Source organism: Lithobates pipiens, unplaced genomic scaffold (assembly GCF_037356315.1).
Source record: "Lithobates pipiens isolate NorthernLeopardFrog02 unplaced genomic scaffold, aLitPip1_a1.2 Scaffold_10, whole genome shotgun sequence".
NCBI lineage: Eukaryota > Metazoa > Chordata > Amphibia > Anura > Ranidae > Lithobates > Lithobates pipiens.
The window spans coordinates 122378270-122399968 of record NW_027507686.1 but is presented as its reverse complement, the minus strand read 5'-3'; the positions used below and the strand labels follow the sequence as shown (position 1 = coordinate 122399968).

General features: G+C 46.6%; 1 protein-coding gene across 9 annotated transcripts in view; it reads left to right on the top strand.

Moving 5' to 3' along the window:
- Positions 1–21699, top strand: part of LTBP3 (latent transforming growth factor beta binding protein 3) — a 1616087-nt gene that overhangs the window by 218369 nt on the left and 1376019 nt on the right. For all 9 annotated transcript variants that reach the window (XM_077457876.1, XM_077457830.1, XM_077457857.1 and 6 more), the window contains exon 4: positions 17133–17238. In XM_077457876.1, coding sequence (XP_077314002.1) covers positions 17133–17238 — 106 coding nt within the window. The remainder of the gene's footprint in view (positions 1–17132; positions 17239–21699) is intronic.

The following is a 21699-nucleotide window of genomic DNA, read 5'->3' as shown; positions in this document are numbered from 1 at the left end:
AGACCCTGCAGTATCTTGTAGACTATGTCCACATCTGGAAAGTCGTTCCCCCAATTGGCTACTGATGAGGATGTTAGTGGGGAGGAGGTCTTCTGAAGCAGAGGCTTATAGTTGTCCGAGATTTTGTAGGATCTGTCTATGAGTATCTGGTCCAGGAAGTTTGGAATGAAGCAGTTACGTTCCTCTCTACAAATGTCCCTTAAGAAACTGATACATTGCCGTAAATGAAAAGCGTGAGTTGGGGGAAGTGAGAACCTTTCGGCTATGGTTGGGAGTGCAGAGAATTTTGTAAGGCCTTTCTCTTGCCAGACAGAGAATGGTTTGTGTATCAGACCAGGAGGAAAGTTTGGGTTCCCTTGCATCGGAAGGTGACTTGATATGAAAGGGGATAGCTTGAGGCTTTTCCTGGTTTCCCTCCAAGCTCAGGAGGAGGTTGTGTTGGTATAGTGGTGGTATCGATTTCCATTTACAGTAAAGGAGGGCAACCAGTGAGAGTGGGGAAACCATGATGGCCTCCATAGAGTAGTTTGAGTACCTTGAAGATTATGAAATCCAGTCCAAATCCAGTCTAAGCTGGTTCTTAATAAGCATGACAGGTTATAAGTTCTAACATTAGGTAGTCTGATACCCCCCTCGCGTCTGGGAAGATATAGTTTCTTTCAGGCTATACGTGGTCGAATGCCGAAAAAGCTGAATTAAGAATTTTAACATCCTTGTGGTGAAGGAGCAAGGGAATAGTTTGTAGAGGGTATCGTAATCTGGCAAAACTGACCATTTTCACCAGGTGGCACCTTCCCAGGAGCGAGAGGGGCAGATCCATCCAGTTTACCAATTCCTGCGAAATTTTTGTAATTAGAGGGTAGTTAAGGTGATATAAGAAGGAAGTTAATTTCCCAATTTTTATACCTAGATAAGTGATATGGGACCAGGAGACTGAGAAAATGGAGCTTTGTGTCCAGAGGGGCTTGGAAAGAGATCCTATGGGGAGAATTTAGCTTTTTCCGTAATTTATGCGGAGTCCTGAGCAAGACCTGAATTTGTCAAAAACCCTTTTGATGGTGGACATGTCGGATGAGGGGTTCGCTGATGAATATAAGAACATCATCTGCAAAGAGGGAGGTGCGCATGTCATGTTGGCTTATTTGAATGCCATGTAGGGGGGCTTTCTGAACTAAATATCTGGAAAAGGGTTCCAGCACGATATTGAAAAGGAGTGGGGATAAGGGGCAGCCCTGGCGGGCACCCTTGTGTAGGTGAAATTAATCCGAGAGTAGGCCTGCTGCTACCAATTTAGCTGCCGGAGCCGCATACATGGCATTAATGAGGTGCCAGAAGGGCCCTGTGAAGCCCATTTTGGACATGGAGAGCCATTCGAAGCTGACATTATCGAAGGCTTTCTCCGCATCTAATGTAATGATGGCAAAGTAGCCTTCTGGATTATTCTTGGCATGTTCCAATGCCAGCATGACCTTTCGAATGTTCAGGGTGGCCGTTCTGCCTTTCACAAAGCCTGATTGGGCCGGGTGTATCAGGAAGGGATAATAGCTGCAAGCCTGATAGTGATCATTTTGGACAAAATTTTTACGTCTAAGTTTAGTAGGGAAATGGGCCTGTAGGAACCTGGGTCTTGGGGTCTTTGCCTTTCTTTGAGAGTAGTTTAATGATGGTCTGGTTCCCTGAAGGCAGGTAAGGGCCACCAGTCCATATGCCATTGTATACCTTGTGGAGAGTGGGTTCTGTGATGGATTGAAGGGTTTTGTAGAATTCGCTAGTGAATCCGTCTGGACCCGGGGCCTTGGACAGGGTTAAGTTGCGTATGGTGCTAGAGATTTCTGAAAGAGAGATGGGAGCATAGAGGGCTTCTAGTTGAGCGGAGGTGACCTTGGGCATGTCCACATTCTCTAGGAAAGAGCGTGCAGATTGGTTATCTATGGGGTCTGGGACATAAAGTGCTGCATAGTATTTAAGCATTGTCCTATTAATCATTTGCGGGGTGGTATTCATGTCGCCACTGGTATTCCTAAGGGAGGTGATTTGTGTCAGGTGGAAGGGTCCTTTACAGAGCCTAGCTAGTAGTTTGCCTGCTTTATTTCCGAACCTGTGGAGGGTTGCGTCTAAATGAGCCCTTTTAGTTAACTCGAGTTTGTCCGCCCATGTGTCAAACGCCCTCTTGGCCGCCTGCCATTCAGTTCTAGTGTTGGGGGCGTCTATGTGGTAGAGGGATCTTTGCACTTGATGCAATTGTGCGCTGGCTTGTTTGTAATGTGTTAAGGTGTTCCTTTTAAAGGAAGTAGCGTAGGAAATTATTTGACCCCTGAGGAATGCTTTGCCAGCATCCCAGAAGAGGTTTGGGGTATCAGAGTGAGGGGCATTTACCTCAGAGTATTCCTGCCACGATTTCTCCATGAACTGTTGGAAGTCAGAGTTATTGTGGAGGTATGAAAGGAAGCGCCACATTTTAGGGTGGGGGGGTAAATCGAGATTGTCAAGTTGCACTAATATCGAGGCATGATCGAATATCGCTGTATCGAATATATCTGCTCCAGATAGCATGGGGATTAGGTTGTCGGAGCCAAAGAAATAGTCGATTCTGGTGAATACAGTGTGGGGATTAGAGTAGAAAGTGAATTCTCTGTCCGTAGGGTGTGTTAGGCGCATAGGTCTCGAATGGGGAGAGATTCCATAGTGGAAGCAAAGTGGGTGAGGGGATTGCGGCCTGATCTGCATCGCTTCAGAGAGGATCTGTCTTTGGACAGGTGTAGGACATCATTAAAATCTCCACCAACTAAATGAGGGATGTTGGTATTTTGGAGTAACCAAGTAGTCAGTTCTCCATAAAAAGTTTTGCCAGGGTTGTTAGGGACATATACTTTTGCGATCACTAAATCTTTGGATCCCAAGTGGACATGTGCCGAAAGGAACCGTCCCTGGGTGTCTGGTTGTACGGATACCACCTTGCAGGGGAGGTTCTTGTGTATCAGCATGAGAACTCCCACTTTATGCCCAATGGCATCTGAGCCTAAGACTGTGCCTACCCATAGCTTTTTCATGCGATGGAAGTCAGGGGTGGATAAATGAGTTTCCTGAAATAGGGCGACGTCTGTTTTTAGTCTTTTGAGATGTCGGAGGACCTGCATTCTCTTGTTAGGGGATCTAAGCCCCTTTACATTCCAACAGACGATTTTCATGTTAGGGGGGTTGGGAAAAGGAAATGGGCTGGTTTTACAAAGATGTCACCAATTGGTTTGTGTTGTGAAGGTGCATTCGGGACATGAGGTAAGGACCTGTTGTCGCTACAAGACAGAGGTAGCATAGTGGCTGGTGTAGAGTCAGCGCCCCAGTATGGGGGACGGAAAGGGGGGGAAACCTGAAACAAGAAAAAAAACATACACAATCGAACGAACTTCGCTTTTTTCTGCATGGAGTCACTGTGTAGGCCAGCCCCCATTACACGACCTTAATGATATGATGTGTGAGCGCCCGAGCATGATAGAAAATTATGGAACTGCTGACACGGGTCATGTGTTGGGGAAAGTTGAAGGTTGTACACAGTGAGGCCAGAGGAAGCAGTGCAAGTTAGAGACAAAGCATAACAATATAATCAAATATATAATAAAACATATAATAAAAATAATAAAATATAACATTCAACACAGCTGGAAGATGGCAGAGTATGCCTAGCCGAAAAAAAAAACAAGAATACGTAAGGCATGTTAGAGCAGCTATGGTGAGCAATAAGGAGGAAGTGTCCGTATAGGATATGCCGGGGGAAACAAAAAACTATAGAGAATATTAGCAGAGCAGTGCTAAACCTGAGGTATTGGTTGGAGAGTGCTCTGGAGTGTTAGAGAAGCAAGCTCAGGGATTTCTGTCGTTAACTCAGCGAGGAGTGACTCAGTGATAATTATCCGAAGCAGAAGGCCTGAAGCGGTTGGAGGAGTCTTTTCGTGGGCTCCTTTGGTCCAGGGAGCAGTTGGGTGGCTTTGGATGGGGTGTGGGGGTGTGTGCCTGCCTGAAGAGAACGTAGGAAAGCCTCCGCTTCAGAGGGATCTTGAAAATAAAGTGCTTCGCCATTTGGAGCCTTGAGGCGGAGGACAGCTGGGAAGGCAAGGGTGAATTTGAGTTGTTAATTATACACGGAAGGCCGCGCTTATGGAGTAGGTCACAGTCAAACAGGGATATATGTGAATGCCTGTGCCTCCCCCAGGCTCTATTGATAATGTATTACTAGTTTCAGTTTTTATGAGGTATAACAATGTAGAAAATACATATGTAAAAGTTGGACCTATTTATATTAATCGCTATGAGGTTGCTGCCTCCCTAAGAACACAATCTGCAAACCAGGTTATGTTTAAAAATTGAATAGTAGTGATGGGCTAATGGCGCTACCTCAAACCTTATATTACCTTTTATCTTCCCTATAGGCTCTGTGCAACCCAATATGTGTTTGCTATAATGTCCCAATTTTTTTGTGTTTATGTCCAACAAATTTTTTTCTGTTAACCCAAATTCAACCACGTGCCACTACAAACCAATTATATTGATTACCCTACGTTGGATAACCTCGAAAAAGGTGGACACGTTCAGTTATTCACCAACGTAGTCAATCAGTCAGAATCCCAAAGGGATAATTAATAAATAAATTAAACCCTAAAGCACCCAAAACCACATATGAAATCCAAGAGTCCCAAGCAATGTTCAAAATATTTTTGTGATACTAATTTTTGTGATACTAAAAATATTAGTATACTAAACAAAAACAAACGTACTCCGTGTACAAAGCCCCTTATAGGGGAAAATATAACACCTATAATCGCACTGCGCTTGCGCAGTTCCTGTGCTAATAATTATCTATCAATAGATATATATATAGAGTCCACACACACTTTTGTGTGGACTTTATATATATATCTATTGATATTCTGATCTTATTCACATTTTTTCTAGGTTTTTGTATTTTTTTACATTCGTAAGGGGGTTAGAATTACCCCGCACATTCGTTTTATTTTTTATCTCATTTTTTATTTTTATTTTTCATGGTTTTGGTTGTCTTTGTTTCTTTACTGCAATAACTTTTTTCATTCACTGGGGTATTATAGTGGAAATATAAATTGTGCACAGTGAAAGTAATTATTAGCACAGGAACTGCGCAAGCGCAGTGCGATTATAGGTGTTATATTTTCCCCTATAAGGGGCTTTGTACACGGAGTGCGTTTGTTTTTGTTTAGTATACTAATATTTTTAGTATCACAAAAATTAGTATCACAAAAATATTTTGAACATTGCTTGGGACTCTTGGATTTCATATGTGGTTTTGGGTGCTTTAGGGTTTAATTTATTTATTAATTATCCCTTTGGGATTCTGACTGATTGACTACGTTGGTGAATAACTGAACGTGTCCACCTTTTTCGAGGTTATCCAACGTAGGGTAATCAATATAATTGGTTTGTAGTGGCACGTGGTTGAATTTGGGTTAACAGAAAAAATTTGTTGGACATAAACACAAAAAAATTGGGACATTATAGCAAACACATATTGGGTTGCACAGAGCCTATAGGGAAGATAAAAGGTAATATAAGGTTTGAGGTAGCGCCATTAGCCCATCACTACTATTGAATTTGAGTTGTTGTTTAAAAAGTTCCGTGTATACCTGCTGGAAGGCTTTTCTATGAGACCTCGATTGAGTAATCTGCAAATATCAGGACCCTCGTACCATCAATTTGAAGGGAGCGTGATTGTCTGAACTTTTGCAGGATAAGGGCCTTGTCAGAATAGTTGAGATATTTGGCGATTATAGGCCTGGGAGATTTGCAGATCCCATGCAATGGGCCCTTTCTACCGTGCAGGGGCCTGTGAGGCCTAGTGCTTCTGGGATATGCACGGCGCAGAGGTCAGTCAGAGCGGAGGCTTGTAGCAATTCTGGGATGCCCACGAATCGCAGGTTGCTCCTTCTAGACCTATTTTCCAAATCATCCAGCTTTTGTATAATGTATTGATTCGTCCTGTCCTGAGATTGCTCCGTGGCCTGTGCCTGGTAAAGCTCCTCTTCCATGCTGGATAAGCAGTGCTCTAGGTCATTTAGTCTGGTGGTACGTTCCCCTATTTGGGCCTTTAGTTGTTTCATGCCAGCATTCACCGCCTTTTCCACAGATGCTGCTATCATGGGTGACAAGAGAGCAGCCACAGCCTGCGCTATGCGCTCTGTGGTGTTGTCCCCAGCTGGCTGTGTGGAGAGTGTGCCCTGTGCAGCGGAGGCATGGTGTGTGGTGGAGGGTTGTGGAGGGAGAGGAGAAGCTGAGTCACCGCTTACCTCCATGGCCCCCGCCATCGTGTCTGGAGAGGGCTCTGTGTAGGCCGAAGCCGGGGCGTCAATTTGCGGCTGGGCCGTGGGCGCCATCAGGGCCGTTTGGGTGCGGGCTCCGGGTTTCTCCACAAACTGGTCCATGGACAGGGGGATGTCACCCGGAGGAGGCTGTGTGTCTAACTGGCCACTCAGCGGGATTTATAGGCAGTTTTTCGATCGTGCTGCGGGAGCTGGAAGGCAGAGCAGTCACTCCATACGGCGCCATTTTTTTTTTTAATAAAGGACTTTTTCAAAAGTGTGTTTGTCTTTTTTAACATTCTTTTACACTTTCTTTGTGAAATAGTAGGGGTACTTTTGTACCCCCTTACCATTTCAAACCGGGGGGGCGGGATCTGGGAGTCCCCTTGTTAAAGGGGGCTTCCCTTCCTTTGGAATAACCGAAATATGTGCCCTAAGCATATCCGGAGGGGGTGGGTGCAGCAGTCCGGCCGAGTGCATTGAAAACCTTTACCATATGTGGGCCTAATATTGAAAAGAAGTTCCTATAATATTGTATTGTATATCCGTCCGGACCTGGTGTCTTCCCTTTTTTGACTGATTTTATTGCTACACTTAATTCTTCAACAGTTATTGGGATTTCTAAGCTGTTACGGACCGGAGAGGGCAATCTATGAAGACCTGCCGAGGCTAAATAGTCCCCCACTTTGGCCATGGGGAAGGAAGGGGATGTCAGATTATAGAGGGCCGCATAGTATTCTTTGAACCTCTCCGCTATATCTTTAGGCATTGCAATTAGCTGTCCATTTCTTCCCTTTATATTGGGTACATAGATTGTCCTCCCCTTCTCCTTAAGCTTCCCCGCCAACACTCTACCACACTTATCTCCTAGTTCATACCCTGTTCTCTTCCCTGCCTGTATCACCGCTTTCGCCTTATAGCGGAGAAGGCCTGTCATCTGCCTCCTCAAGTGTGCCAGATCTTTCCCTAGGAGTGGTGTCTGTACTTTCTTATGTTGCGTTTCAAGTTTTTGAATTTCTTCCGATATTTTTATTATCTGCGCTTCTCTAGCTTTTTTCATTTGGGAGCCATGTTTAATCAAAATCCCCTGCATGACCACCTTATGTGCCTTCCATATCGCTCCCCGGGGTGTCGTTGGTCTGAAAGTATGCCATAATTTCCTTTATAATATCCTCCTGTATATCTGCTTTCTGTAGCAGACTTTCATTCAAACGCCAACTACGTCCCGAAGAGCGAGCCGGGCTAGACAGGGAGATCTGCAATGTAACCGGTGCATGGTCTGACCAGGTTATATTTCCTATCGTCACCTCTATTACCGACGTGAGTAGATAGTGTGGCACAAGAAATAGATCAATACGGGAGTATTGTTGATGCGGGTTGGAAAAAAAAGTATAATCCTTTTCTCCTGCGTGAAAAATCCGCCATATATCTACCAACTGCATCTCCTGCATCTCCCGTTTGACCCTCTTCCTAACACCGTCTGGGGTTGAGGATGATCCCATAGAGGTATCCATTCCGGGGTCCAAGGAGACATTAAAGTCTCCTCCCAGAATCAACTTTCCTTCTACAAATTCTGCTAGTTTTCTCAAAATTTTATTTAAGAAAGCATCTTGTTGTGTGTTTGGTGCATATATCGTAGCCAAAGTTACTTTTACTCCATCAATATGGCCTTTAAGAAATAGGAAGCGTCCATTCCCATCCCAAAAGGGACCAAGATATCTGATTAGATATGAGAATGGACACCCCCTTAGATTTTGCTTCTTGATTTTGTGCATGATAAACACAGGGAAAAAATCTGTTCTGAAGTAAGGGGAGTCCACCTGTCCTAAAATGCGTTTCCTGTACAAATGCTACATCTGTACGATGACGTTTCAAATCATTTAATAACATCCTTCTTTTTTCAGGGACATTAAGTCCCTTAACATTCATAGAGGTCACCCTTATCCCCTCCATCCTGGGGGAGGGGGAGGGGAGGAGAGAGAGGGAGAGAAAAAAAAAAAAAAGGGAAACCCAAATACCCCTAAGAGAGACACCCCCTCTGAGCCTCCAACCGTCTGGCTCAGGTGGGTGTAGACCTAATTTGGGGTTCGGCCTGGATTTGGCACAGAACCGAGAGCTCTGTTCCCAGTCCCCTCCACCCGGTCCTATAGCCCCCATCTAGGGCTTCCTTTCCATGTTACCTCGCCTTTTTACCTATACCTACATGCCTTCCTTCCTTCCCCTCCTCCCATTGCATCTTCCACCCCACCATCCCCCAAGGGGTAGTGATAATCTTCTCCCACATTCCTCATTCTTACCCTTTCCCCTTTCTAACCCTCTCTTGCTTCCTCCTAATTACAGTTACCGTGTGTTCCATCTTAGATTCCCTAGAGTTCCCATCTTGTTTAAGCTGTCGGTATGAACAGATCTGGTACATTCTCCCCTCTTCCCCTCTTATTTATTATTTATATCTTCCCTCCAGATTTTCCTGTTTGTCCCGTTTATTCCATATATTTCAAAACTTTATCAGAATATTCTCCCCTAGTATTCCATATACACATACCAAGTTGTATAGTGCCACCTAAATTATGCAAAAAAAAAAAAAGAATACAGTGCTAGTTTCCTTATTTCATAACATAATTACAATCTAATGATATAATTACAATAGAAACAATAATACCACTCCTCTTATATTTTCCAAAAAAAAAAGGGGGGGGGGGTAAAGATAGAGACTAACCTCCCTCCCCCCTCGGAAAGGGAAAAAAAAAGGGGGTTCCTTCCTTCATCTCGGGTATATAAAGGGGTGATATCTGAATTCTAAAGTCTGAAGCATTAACGGGTCAACTATCCATCTCCCCACTCAGGGAGAGCCTGGGTGAACACCCCGAGTGCCCCCCCCGGGGGGGGAGACAAAGGAGAGAAAAAATCCCCCCCTTAAACCCCCTTCCATCCCCCCCCCCCGAGACACCCACTCCACCCAGCCCTCCCCAAGGGAGGGAAAAAAACGGGAAAAGGGGAAGTCAAAAAAAAAAGGGGGGGGGTCCGGAGGGAGCAGCCCCTTTTAGCTAAAAAAAGGAGACCATAATAGAGAGGCATCCCGTCCGAATCCCATATCTTCCCTTCTATTTAAAGTGAGATTTCTCTTGTCAGTCCATCTTTTTCTGGAATACATGGTCTCCCTTCTCTACTAGCGACCTTATTTCTTAAGGTGTTTACTATTGGCTGCAACCAGTTCTGTATCCCAAACTTCTCCACTTCAAGGAAGGCAAATAACTCCGGGAGTTCCGATGGGTATCGCAAGGTAAATGTCGTTGAGTTTTTTTTTATAATTAACGCGATGGGGTAACCCCACCTATAGGACCCCCCCATCATCTTGATTTTATCCAAAAGTGGGCGCAACATTGCCCTACGCTGCAGGGTGGCCCGTGAGAGATCAGGCAGTATTTTCACCAAGGCCCCGTCCTGTTCTAAATCTCCACTTTCCCAAGCCTTACGGCTTATTAACTCCTTCTGTGCAAGAAACGACATATCACATCCCTTGGTCTATTTGCGTTTGTCACCGGGGGACCCGGGGCTCTATGCACTCTTTCAAATTCCAAAGGTTGGGAGAGGGGACCGGCTAATTTTTCACATATTGAAGAAATTGTAGCCTGCAGCATATCCCATCCTATAGCCTCCAGGACCCCCCTAAACCATAAGTTCTGACGTCTACTACGGTCTTCTAACTCTTCCAGCCGTAATTGCATAGCAGAGACCTGGGAGGATTGTACATTCTGTACCTGTTCTAGATGGTAAACTCGGTTTTCCAGGGAGGACCATGCGATAGATATATTGTTCCTCCCACATGTCCATGAATAAATTTGCTACATGGTTCCATGCCTCAGAGGGGGGCGGGGTCACCGGATTGGCCTCCGCCCTCCGTTATATAAGACCTGTCAGAAGAAGAGAATCGTCACACAGCGGGAGCCTCCCATTGCGAAAAGCGGCCCGAGAACCAAGAAGAGACGCCATGAAGGAAGATGCCGGACGAGAACACCGGAGCAAGAAGAAGCGGATCGGAGGAAGAAGATGGAGGAAGAAGATGAAGAAACTGAAGGATGAAGAAAGGAAGAAGGAAGAACACCAGAAAAAAGAAGATGAAAGAAGACTTTAATAAAGGACTTGTCAAAGACCGTCTCCTGTCATTTTTAACCCTTTTGTCACTATTTTGGTGAAATGGCAGGGGTACTTTTGTACCCCCTTACCATTTCACAAAGGGGGAGGCTGGGATCTGCGGGTCCCCTTGTTAAAGTGGGCTTCCAGATTCCGATAAGCCCCCCGACCGCAGACCCCCACAACCACCGGCCAGGGTTGTGGGGATGAGGCCCTTGTCATCAACATGGGGACAAGGCGCTTTGGGGGGGCCGCTAACCCAAAGCACCCTCCCAATGTTGAGGGCATGTGGCCTGGTACGGTTCAGGCGGGGGGGCACTCTCTCATCCCCCCTCTTTTCCTGCGGCCTGCCAGGTTGTGTGCTTGGATAAGGGTCTGGTATGTATTTTGAGGGGGACCCCCCACGCCATAAACCTACGTGGCTTGACATTTACTAATATTTTTCTGGCGCAGTGAACCAGAGCACTTGAACGGGCGCAAATGCCGTTTGCGCATGAGCGGTGCATAAAATGATCTCACACAGTTCCGAGTGTATTTGCATGCGCAGCAGGCTTGCTCAGAGAAAGTTAATATTCCGTCCTATTTTGGCCATATTTTTTTACTTGGACAGTCATATCTATACTTCCTCACATCGCCCCACATCACCCCCATAATATTCACACTTCCAGCTTCTTTCAATTCTGGGTTGAAGATGCCGTGTGCCAGGTCTATAGCGGCGCACAGATCGCGGCCGCCCGTGCGCTGGCAACATGATAGTAAATGGGGAATTGCGCTGTGCTACAGGCGCAAATGCTTTGTGAATACAAAAACGGCAGTTGCGAGTCGGCGTGCGCCACTACTCATGGCGCAAATGCTTTGTAAATCAGCCCCATGGTGTCGGCAGTGGGCCGGTACAGTGATCTGTCATTGGTGGGATCCAGTGGACACAGCCAGTGACAGATTGCACCAGCGAGGCTGGGAGTGGGATAGATTATACAGGGGAATGTCCCTGCAGCCTTCTTCTTTTTCCAGTGTCCAGTCCCCTAAAGGTAGCTGTATATAACGTAGACATAATGGTTAAATAGTCGATGACCCATAGTATATTCCAAGAAATTGATTTTACTGGTAGGTCAAAAAATTGGATTTTTGAACTCACCGTAAAATCCCTTTCTCTGAAGTTCATTGATGGACACAGCTCCTTTAATTCTTGACCTTAGGGTTATCACGCCACCTTCAGGAGAGGACTAGGCAGAACATGTAACACATGTAAAAACAGCAAGACTGCACAGCACCACCCAGGGGGCAGTCCCTCTGGCTATAGCCCCTCACCCTGCTTCCTGCAGCTCAGCTCCTCAAAAAGCAGTACAAACATAAATAGGAGGGGTGGGTGCTGTGCCCGTCAATGAACTTCAGAAAAAAGGATTTTACGGCGAGTACAAAAATCCCATTTTCTCTTTCGTTCATTGACAGACAAAGCTTGACCTTAGGGATGTCCCCAAGCAGTGTCAAAAAACGAGGGGTGGAAACAGCAAAACAACTTCACCCACAACAAAAGGAACACCTCAACAGAGGAGTTGCCATCTTAAATGGCCACCATCAAAACCAGCAGCCAACTTATGCATCAAAAGATGATTTTACAACAAACTTGTAAATTAAAGAGAAGTGTAAATTGCAAACTTACACAGCCGCCTGCAAAACCTTGTGGCCAAAGCAAGCATTCGAAGATGTGCAACTTCGTCAACTTTGTAGAATTTAGTGAAAGTGTGAACGGACGACCAATTCGCCGCCTTACACACCTGGGAGACAGACGCTTGATGACGGAAAGCCCAGGAGGTTCCAATTGCCCTGGCACCCACCCCTTTAAAGGCATAGGCCTGAACCACAGTCTGTCTGATCCACCGAGAAATGGTGGGCAATGAGACCGCCAGACCTTTTTTCGGACCAGCCACCGAGACAAACAGAGAGTCTGACTTCCAGAAGGGAGCCCTAGCAGACAGATACACCCGTAGAGCCCAGACCATGTCCAGGGAATGTAAGGCAACCTCTTTTGGGTGTGTCGGCTTAGGACATAAGGATAGTAACATGATGTCCTCATTTAGATGGAATGCCAAAACCACCTTTGGAAAGAAAGAGGGTTGCAGACGTAGCACCGCCTTATTATTGTGGATGACCAGGTAGGGATACTTGCATGACAAGGTCGCCATCTCAGAAACCCTCCTGGCAGATGTAATAGCCACTGGAAAGACTACTTTCTGAGAGAGTTAACAAGGGATTCTCCCTAATGTTTTTAAACAGTGGTTTCTGAAGGGCCGATGGCACCAGATTCAGATCCCACGGAGGTTGACATATGCCGCTTGACATTGATGGTTGACATATGCCGCTGCTGTGGCGTTGTCTGACTGGATCCTGACCGGACGACGCTTTAGCCTACTGGATCATGTGGAGAGGTACCGTCTGATCGCCCGAAGCTCAAGCACATTGATCGGCAGTTGGGATTCTTCCCGCGACCAGAAGCCCTGGGTTGACTGTACGCCCAAAACTCCCCCCCAACCGGTTAGGCTGGCGTCCATTGTGATCACTGTCCAATGGAGAGAAAGGAACGATCTCCCAGACCGAAGGTCCAGAGACCTCAGCCACCAGAGAAGGGAATCCCTGACTAACTGGTTCACCCGAATTTGACAATCCAGGGATAATGGAGATTTGTTCCATTTTGACAAAATCTCCTTCTGCAAGACTCGAGTGTGAAATTGAGTGCACGGTACCACCTCAAAAGTGGCTACCATGAGGCCCAGAACTAGTATGCAGAAGCACAGCGATGACCACCTGCGGTTTACCAACAGCTTTACTGCAGCTTGAAGAGTCTGCAGCTTGTCTGAAGGGAGAAAAACTCTCACCTCTGAGGAGTCCAACAGTAAGCCCAGGTACTCCAGGCATTGAGTCTGCACTAACATCGACTTCTTTAGGTTCAGCACCCAACCAAACTCTCGGGGAGTCTGCATGATGATTGCTACATCCTCTATTAATTCTGGGGCAGAAGCTGCTCTCAGAAGGAGGTCATCTAGGTAACCCACGATTGCGATCCCATGTTGCCTTAACAGCGCCAGAATTGGAGCTAACACTTTGGTAAAGACTCCAGGGTGCTGACGCCAGGCCAAAAGGGAGAGCCACAAACTGGTAGTGCTCTTTCCTGACTGTAAATCGCCTGAGGCAAATGGGTACATGTAAGTACATGTCCTGGATATCCATGGACACCAGGAAGTGTATCCCTGATGGAGTGCAGCGACCACAGAGCGAACTAATTCCATCCTGAATGAATGAATGAATGAAATACTTGTATAGCGCACAATGTGAACTGAATCGCCTCTAGGCGCTGTGGCGAGCTTTGATCATCTGCTAAAAGAGGAAGGTCTTGAGTTTTTTTCCTAAAAGCCAGGTGATTTTCTTCCAGGCGGATGTTGATTGGTAGAGCATTCCATAGCCGAGGCCCTTGGACAGCGAATCTCCGATCACCCTTGGATTTATACCGGGCTTTGGGCACGAGGAGGAGGTTTTTGTTGGCTGATCGAAGACTGCGGTTTGGTGTGTAATGATTTATTTTCTCCATTAGGTATTGCGGAGCTTCTCTATGCACGCATTTGTGGGTGAGGCACAGGGTCTTGAACGTGATCCAATTTTTTACGGTTAGCCAATGTAAGCTCCTCAGTGAAGGAGAAATGGATTCCCAGGGTTTTTTTCCTGTTATCAGCCTTGCCGCCGTGTTTTGGATCAGTTGTAATCGCGCAAGTTGATATTGTGGTAATCCTATGTAAAGCGAGTTTGCGTAGTCCAGTCATGAATTAACGATTGTTCCAACTACCACTGCTTTGTCATTCTTTGGGATAAAAGGGATGAGTCTGCGAAGCATGCAGCAGATGGTGAGATCGACTGACTACAGAACCTTTGCACTTTCACAAAGCTGTTGAGGACCTTCAAGTCCAGGATTGGACGTAGGACTTCCCTTTTGGGGACTACAAACAGATTGGAGTAGAATCCCTGAAACCTTTCCAGCGTCGGTATAGGTACTATCACCCCGCACAGTAGCAGGTCCTGTACTGCTTTCCGATGAGCCCGAAGTAGAAGTAGGTTGGAGGGAAACAATCTGATTGGTGGACAAGAAAGAAACTTTCTTGTATCCCGATGAAACCAGTTTGCAGACCCATTGGTCGGACAGTAGAGAGGTTCACTGAGCTGCAAACTCCTGAAGGCGACCCCCCACCCGAGAGTTGGGCGGGGCAAACCTTCACGTGGTAACATTTTTGCTTGCAGATTTGTTTGGCTTGCGAAAACCAGGGATGCTTATGTCCTTCAGCAGGCACTTGTTGGACTGGGAATGCTTACCTGCCGACCCAGGCAGGCAAAAAAAAAAGTTTCTGACGTGGCTCCTTACCCTTCCTGGACTATGTGCTTTTTTAGATGCCTGGTCCATAGACCAGCATTTCAAAATCAGTCGCTGCAGCACCACTGCTGATACTGATGCTCTAGAGAGCAGGGGGACCGTATCCAGGGCCCCATCACAGACATACTTAAGGTCATGCACCAACTGGTCTGCCAGCTCTACGCAGACCGGGGGAGACTGCTGCTTCTCCAATTCACGGTGCAACAACTTTTCCCATTTAGTAAGCGTCTGTGACACTAAGGCCGTGGCCAGCACAGGTTGTAACATTGACCCCACTACCATAAACCTGGACCGGGCCACTGCCTCGGCCCTCCTGTCGGCAGGATCCTTGAAGGCAGGAGTCCCTTCTACTGGAATCGTAGTTACTTATTTAACCTGGATACCGGGGGGGGGTCAATGACCGGAGGAGACTTCCATTTTTTCAGGAGGCTCTCCTCAAAGGGGTAACGCACTGCCATTCTTCTTGGGACTGAAAAGGCCCGCTGCAGACTTGCCCATTCCTTGTAGATGAACTTATCAAAATAAGTAAAATATGGAAACACCTTAGGTGTGCAGGCCGTTTTGTGGGACCCAAAAGGAACCGCCACCTCAGCAGAGGTTTCTGCTGCATCCTGTATGTTCAGGGTATCCCGCACCACAGTGATAAGTGCTCCTACTAGCGTTTTTTCCTGCGCTAACCCGGACACAGAGTTATTCTCACTGTCCGAACGGTCCTGGTCTGCTTCCTCTGACATGTCAGAACAGAGGCCACCAGTCACCGCGGGGCCCGAGTCTGAATCCGAGTTCTCCCCAGAAGATGGAGGAGGCAGGGGGCATTTTTACCCCCCTTGCACCAGCTTCTGATGCCATGCTGACCCTCACTCGCCTGCCACAACTTAGGGTCTTAAGGCAAGGTACACAAATCCCACTCTCCTAGCTGCTCATAGACTGAGGGGCCCCTCTGCAGGACTCACAACCCTGACCGATTGCTGCACTGCGCTGCCGCTGACCGCTCTGCCCGGTTTCAGTCACAAATTGCTCAACCATGCTGTTCTGAGGTACACAGACCCAGCACTAGAGGTAAAAACACTCTGAGGCTACAAGAAAATGACTGCTAGCCATCCTTAGCACAAAAATCACCAAGAAAATGCCCGCCGAACCTTCTAGAAAATGTCTGACAGCCCATACACTGCATAAGACTACAGGAAAATGGCGGTGGCCTCAGCAGAATGGCCGTGGCCCGTGCGGCAGCCTCTCCTGAGGTAAATTTACTCAGACACCTCACAAGAACAAAGGGACAGAAAAGTAAAAACAGACCCTAACAGCCAGCGCAGCCCCCCGCCAAAGCTTGCAGCCCCCCTGGAGGACCCCCGGCCTAGCTATATACACCGCACCTCATGCCCAGTCACACAGCGCCCCCCGCAGGGGGAAGAGCGAATGAGGGATAGGGAGAGAGGAAAGGGAGAATGAAAGACCCCCTAGTCGATCTTCCAGGGAATGCCCAGCTGCTCTATCCTGCCGAGGCAGGGAGAGCCGTACTTACCCTTCCTGTCGGGATTGCTGGACGCATTCCACCACAGACCCATCACCCAAGCAGTACGGGGTGACTGCTGACCATGGTACACTGTGACACGGACAGCAGTAGACTGGTCATATGTGTGCCCAGGAGCATATAGCTCACCGGCCGCCCCTGGAGCAGAAGGGGCATGTTGTGGCCGACCCAGCGTTTAGCTAGGGTCTGCTCATGCTCGATGGCCAGGCTGGGGAGACTACAAGGATCTATATTATCCAGCCTGTCCCCCAGCCAGCTGTTAGTAGATCACAGGATCAAAAATTGTAGAAAAAATGAAAAAAATCCCAGGACCAATGGTCCCCTCAGGGAGCCAGGTCCTTCTCCTACACTAGGCAGAAAAAAACTGAGCTGTAGGAAGCAGGGTGAGGGGGACCACCTCCTGGGCGGTGCTGTGCAGTCTTGCTGTTTTTACATGTGTTACATGTTTTGCCTAGTCCTCTCCTGAAGGTGGCGTGATGTACCCCTGAAGTCAGGAATTAAAGGAGCTGTGTCTGTCAATGAATGAAAATCCTGTTTTTTCTGTGTTTTGCTGCTGCTGTATCCCACAAGTTAGGTTACAAATAAAAAAATGGAGTATATATTTTTTGGGGGTCATGAAAGTAGGGAAAGTGTGAAGTGTTTGTGTAGATTTCACTGAAAATTATGTCACAAAAAACTAACTTGTAGATGTATGTTTGCTTTTTAACATCACTTTTCAACTTTTTGATTTTAGTGTCGTAGTAACCCTCTACCGGGACTCACCAAAGAAGAGGACTGTTGTGGCAGTGTTGGAACAGCATGGGGACAGCATAAATGTAACAAGTGCCCACAGTTACCACGTGAGTCTTACATAAAGAAATATAAAACTATGTATTGCTTATGTAGGTTTTCCAAATTTGTGATTTTCAAATTCACCAAATTTTGTTTAAATCACACCTTTAAATACACCTTTTGCTTTATTTTTGGAAAAAGTGAGGGTGGAATTTGGTAGCTCTGCCAGGTTTTTATTGCGAAAACAGGAACAATTGGGGCCCTGGGGTTGGATTTATCAAGTGTCACTGAAGGGTCACAAAAATGGTGGGCACCACCCTCAGAAAAATTGGAATTTGAGAATCCACAAAGAATACAAAAAAAATCCATGAGTCCAAGGTAATTACATGATAAAATGTATTCATAGCAGAATAGAGTCAATGCGTTTCGGGGAGCCAACACACACACCCCCTTCATCAGGGGTATAAAGCAAGGCTACTCTGACAAAACTGCTGTTCCAGTGATACTTTCCTAAAACAAAGATGAGCCAAGTCACCTCATGGATCCCCTTGAGAGTCACCAATGAGCTCCCCATAGAAGCAGTCATGATTACTTGGATTAAAGTTGAACTGTGGGCGCAGGACCTTGGCCAGAAGGGTATACTGATTACATGTGGGTTCAGGAGGAATTGGCTGCAGGTAATAATGTGCATGTATGTCATCCAAGTTGTGAGGGCTGAGATGCTGGAGAGGGTGCCCTGCCCACTTTGGTCCACCTAAATAAATGAGGTACCTGCTTCATGCTCTGTAGGCTTTGGAGGGCCCTGGCAAGTGCTTTGTAAATATCTTGGAAAAAGCTAGCATCATCAGGATTCCCTTTGGGACATGATATCATCTAATCAAGAACTCATTCTCCCAAAAAAAATTGCATTGCCCTTTGTGTAGGCTCTTAGTCACTTGAATAAGACTAGTGGCTCAGAGGATTCAATGGATGAGGCCAAGGAGGCCATTATTAAAAAATAAATAAATTATAAACCAGGGAGTAGAAAAGTTGCCAGTAAGGAATACAACGGATCGGTATTCAACTGATCATCACCTGTAGAGGCGCAAAGGCCCATGTATTAATTATCCCTTACATGATTGTGTATACCCTATTGCTTACCTGAATCTGTGTACGTATAGTTTATTTGGTACTAAAATCGGGGCCCACGCTAACGGAACCTCCTTTAACACATAGGGGCTGATTTACAAAGGGTTTGTGCCATGAGTTGCGGCACACGCCGATGAGCAACGGCCGTTTTCGTATTCACAAAGCATTTGTGCCTGTAACACAGCACAATTCCCCATTTACTATTCGCATGTCGGCACACGGGAGGCAGCGATCTGTGCGCCGCTATAGACATGGCACACGCATTCTTCAACTCAGAATTAAAAGAAATTGGAAGTGCCAATATTATGGTGGTGATGTGGGTGATGTGAGGAAGTATAGTTATAACTGTCCAAGTAACAAATATGACCAAAATAGAATGGAAAAGTAACTTTCTCTGAACAAGCCTGCTGCACCTGCAAATACACTTGGAACTGCACGAGGTCAATTTATGCACTGCGTATGCGCAAGCGCCATTTGCGGACGCTTAAGTGCTTTGGTTCACTGCGCCGGAAAAATCTTAGTAAATGTCAAGCTGCATAGATTCATTTGCATAAGTTGAACAGGCGCACCTCTCAACCTTTTTTTTTGTGCTGGTTCAATTCTATGGTTATTTTTAAGGCTATTTGCACACAGGTCATGTTAGCATTAAGAAAAAAAAAATTAAGAAAAAAAAATGCAGTGGGGGTCCCCTGAAATTCCATACCAGGCCCTTCAGGTCTGGTATGGATGTTAAGGGGAACCCAGCGCCAAAAAAAAAAAAAATGACGTGGGGGTCCCCCTCAAAATCCATACCAGACCCTTATCCGAGCACGCAACCTGGCAGGCCACAGGAAAAGAGGGGAGGATGAGAGAGCATCCCCCCTACAGAACAGTACCAGGCCACATGCCCTCAACATTGGGAGGGTGCTTTGGGGTCCTCCCCAAAGTACCTTGTCCCCATGTTGATGAGGACAAGGGCCTCATCCCCACAACCCTGGCCGGTGTTTGTGGGGGTCTGCGGGCGGGGGGCTTATTGGAATCTTGAAGTCCCCTTTAACAAGGGGGCCCCCAGATCTCGACCTCCCCCCTGTGTGAAATGGTAAGGGGGTACAAAAAAGAAACAAAAGGGTTAAAAATGACAAGAGACAGTTTTCGACAATTCCTTTATTAAAGTCTTCTTCTTTCATCTTCTTTCTTCTGGTCTTCTTCCTTCTTCTTTCCTTCAACTTTGGTTTCTTCCTCCATCTTCTTCTTCCCCCATCTTCTTCTTCCTCCAATCTTCTACTTCTTGCTCTGGTGTGCTCGTCCGGCATCTTCCTCCATGGCATCTCTTCTTCCTCGCTTCATTCTCGGCCTGCTCTGCACAATGGGAGGCTCCCACTGTGTGACGCTTATCTTCTTCTGACAGTTCTTATATAACAGAGGGCGGGGCCACCCGGTGACCCCGTCCCCCTCTGACGCACGGTTCCATTATATAAGTGTCAGAAGAAGAGACGCGGCACACAGCGGGAGCCTCCCATTACGCGGAGTGGCCCGAGAACGAAGTGAGGAAGAAGAGATGCCGTAGAGGAAGATGCCCGGATGAGAACACCGGAGCAAGAAGCAGAGGATTGGAGGAAGAAGAAGATTGAGGAAGAAGAAGATGGAGGAAGAAACCGAAGGATGAAGGAAAGAAGAAGGAAGAAGACCAGAAGAAAGAAGATGAAAGAAAAAGACTTTAATAAAGGAATTGTCAAAAACTGTCTCTTGTCATTTTTAACACTTTTGTCACTTATTTGGTGAAATGGTAGGGTACCCCCTTACTATTTCACACGGGGGCGGGATCTGGGGCTCCCCTTGTTAAAGGGGGCTTCCAGATTCTGATAAGCCCCCCGCCCGCAGACCCCCACAACCACTGGCCAGGGTTGTGGGGATGAGGCCCATGTCCTCATCAACATGGGGACAAGGTGCTTTGGGGGGGTACCCCAAAGCACCCTCCCAATGTTGAGGGCATGTGCCCAGGCACGGTTCAGGAGGGGGGGCGCTCTGTCATCACCCCCTCTTTTCCTGCGGCCTGCCAGGTTGCGTGCTCGGATAAGGGTCTGGTATGGATTTTGAGGGAGACCCTCCCTTTTTTTAAGCGTTCCACTTAATATCCATACCAGACTAGAAGGGCCTGGTATGCCCTTGAAGGGGAACCCTTGCTTTTTTTTTTTTATTAAAGTCGCCTGGCCTGGTGGCGACTTAAAGTCGTGTTGTAACTTGCCCCAAGTTGCGTTGTAAGTCAGCTTAATTCACGCTGTGATTCATACTCAAATCGTGTCCAAGTTGCCTCCCAAAGTCGCGCTGGAAGTCATGTTGCCCCTGTGTGAATGGACTGTTAATGATACGGCGTGCGCTATTATGAATGGGAGATTATTATCGCGTGTGCCGGCATATTATCTGTTGCGCTTATGCGTGCGTCGGTTCATACGCTCACTTAATAATTTATCTGGTGCACAAATTGAGGTATGAACCGACGCAGCAAATTCATCTTAGTAAATCAGCCCCATAGTTGTAGTTATCCTCCCCTACATCTCTCTATGTTCTAAACACAACAGAATATCCATTGGAGAAACTTCTACAGACACCTTATACAGACTTCATCCACGAGAGAAACTGAGAGATCTCAATACTCCAGTTAGCTTGAACTGTGATGCATGTATAACCTTTAGAGGTGGGAGAATGACTTTTGGGAGTTAAATTTTTCTTTTGTAGTTTAAATAACTCAATAGTCATTTAGGCTGCCTTTTTTATTCATCCAGTGATGTCTGTTATGTAAAAATATATTTTCAGTATTACTGAGTATAATCTTCACCTCTTTTTGTGGCTGCATACAACACCAGGTTGGTAACCTATTCTTGGGCACCCCCAGCCTCCCATTTGGGAACGAGATGACTTTGGCATATTGCCTGTACTATGATTTTGGGAGTGTCAGGGCTGGGCTCTTCCTTCTCTGAGCTGGCTGCTCAGCTGTCGGCTAATTGCCAGCTCCTATCTCTCCACAATTACTCAGCTGCTGATGATATCCTGCTCGTCAGTCCTGCTTACTTAAGCCGTCCAGTCCAGAGGAGCTCTGCTTTTGCCTTGGTCACATCACAGAAACTATATCCTGCAATCTTTTCAAGACTTGCTTAGCTGACTTTCCTTCTGGCTCCAGTTCCTGCTTGCTGTTCCACTACATTGATCAGGGACGTCTGGCTTGGCTGACTATCCATTCCAGTTACTGAACTTTGGCTATATTTTGACTACGTTTTTACTTTTATTATTAAACAAGTGTGATTTAACTGTACTTCAGTCTTGGCCTGATTTCATGGTTTTTGACAGTAGGCAAAGGCCATGAATTCAGAATATCTTTGCTTTCTGAGAGAGTCTTGCCCTGGGCAACCCCTCTATGGGAGATG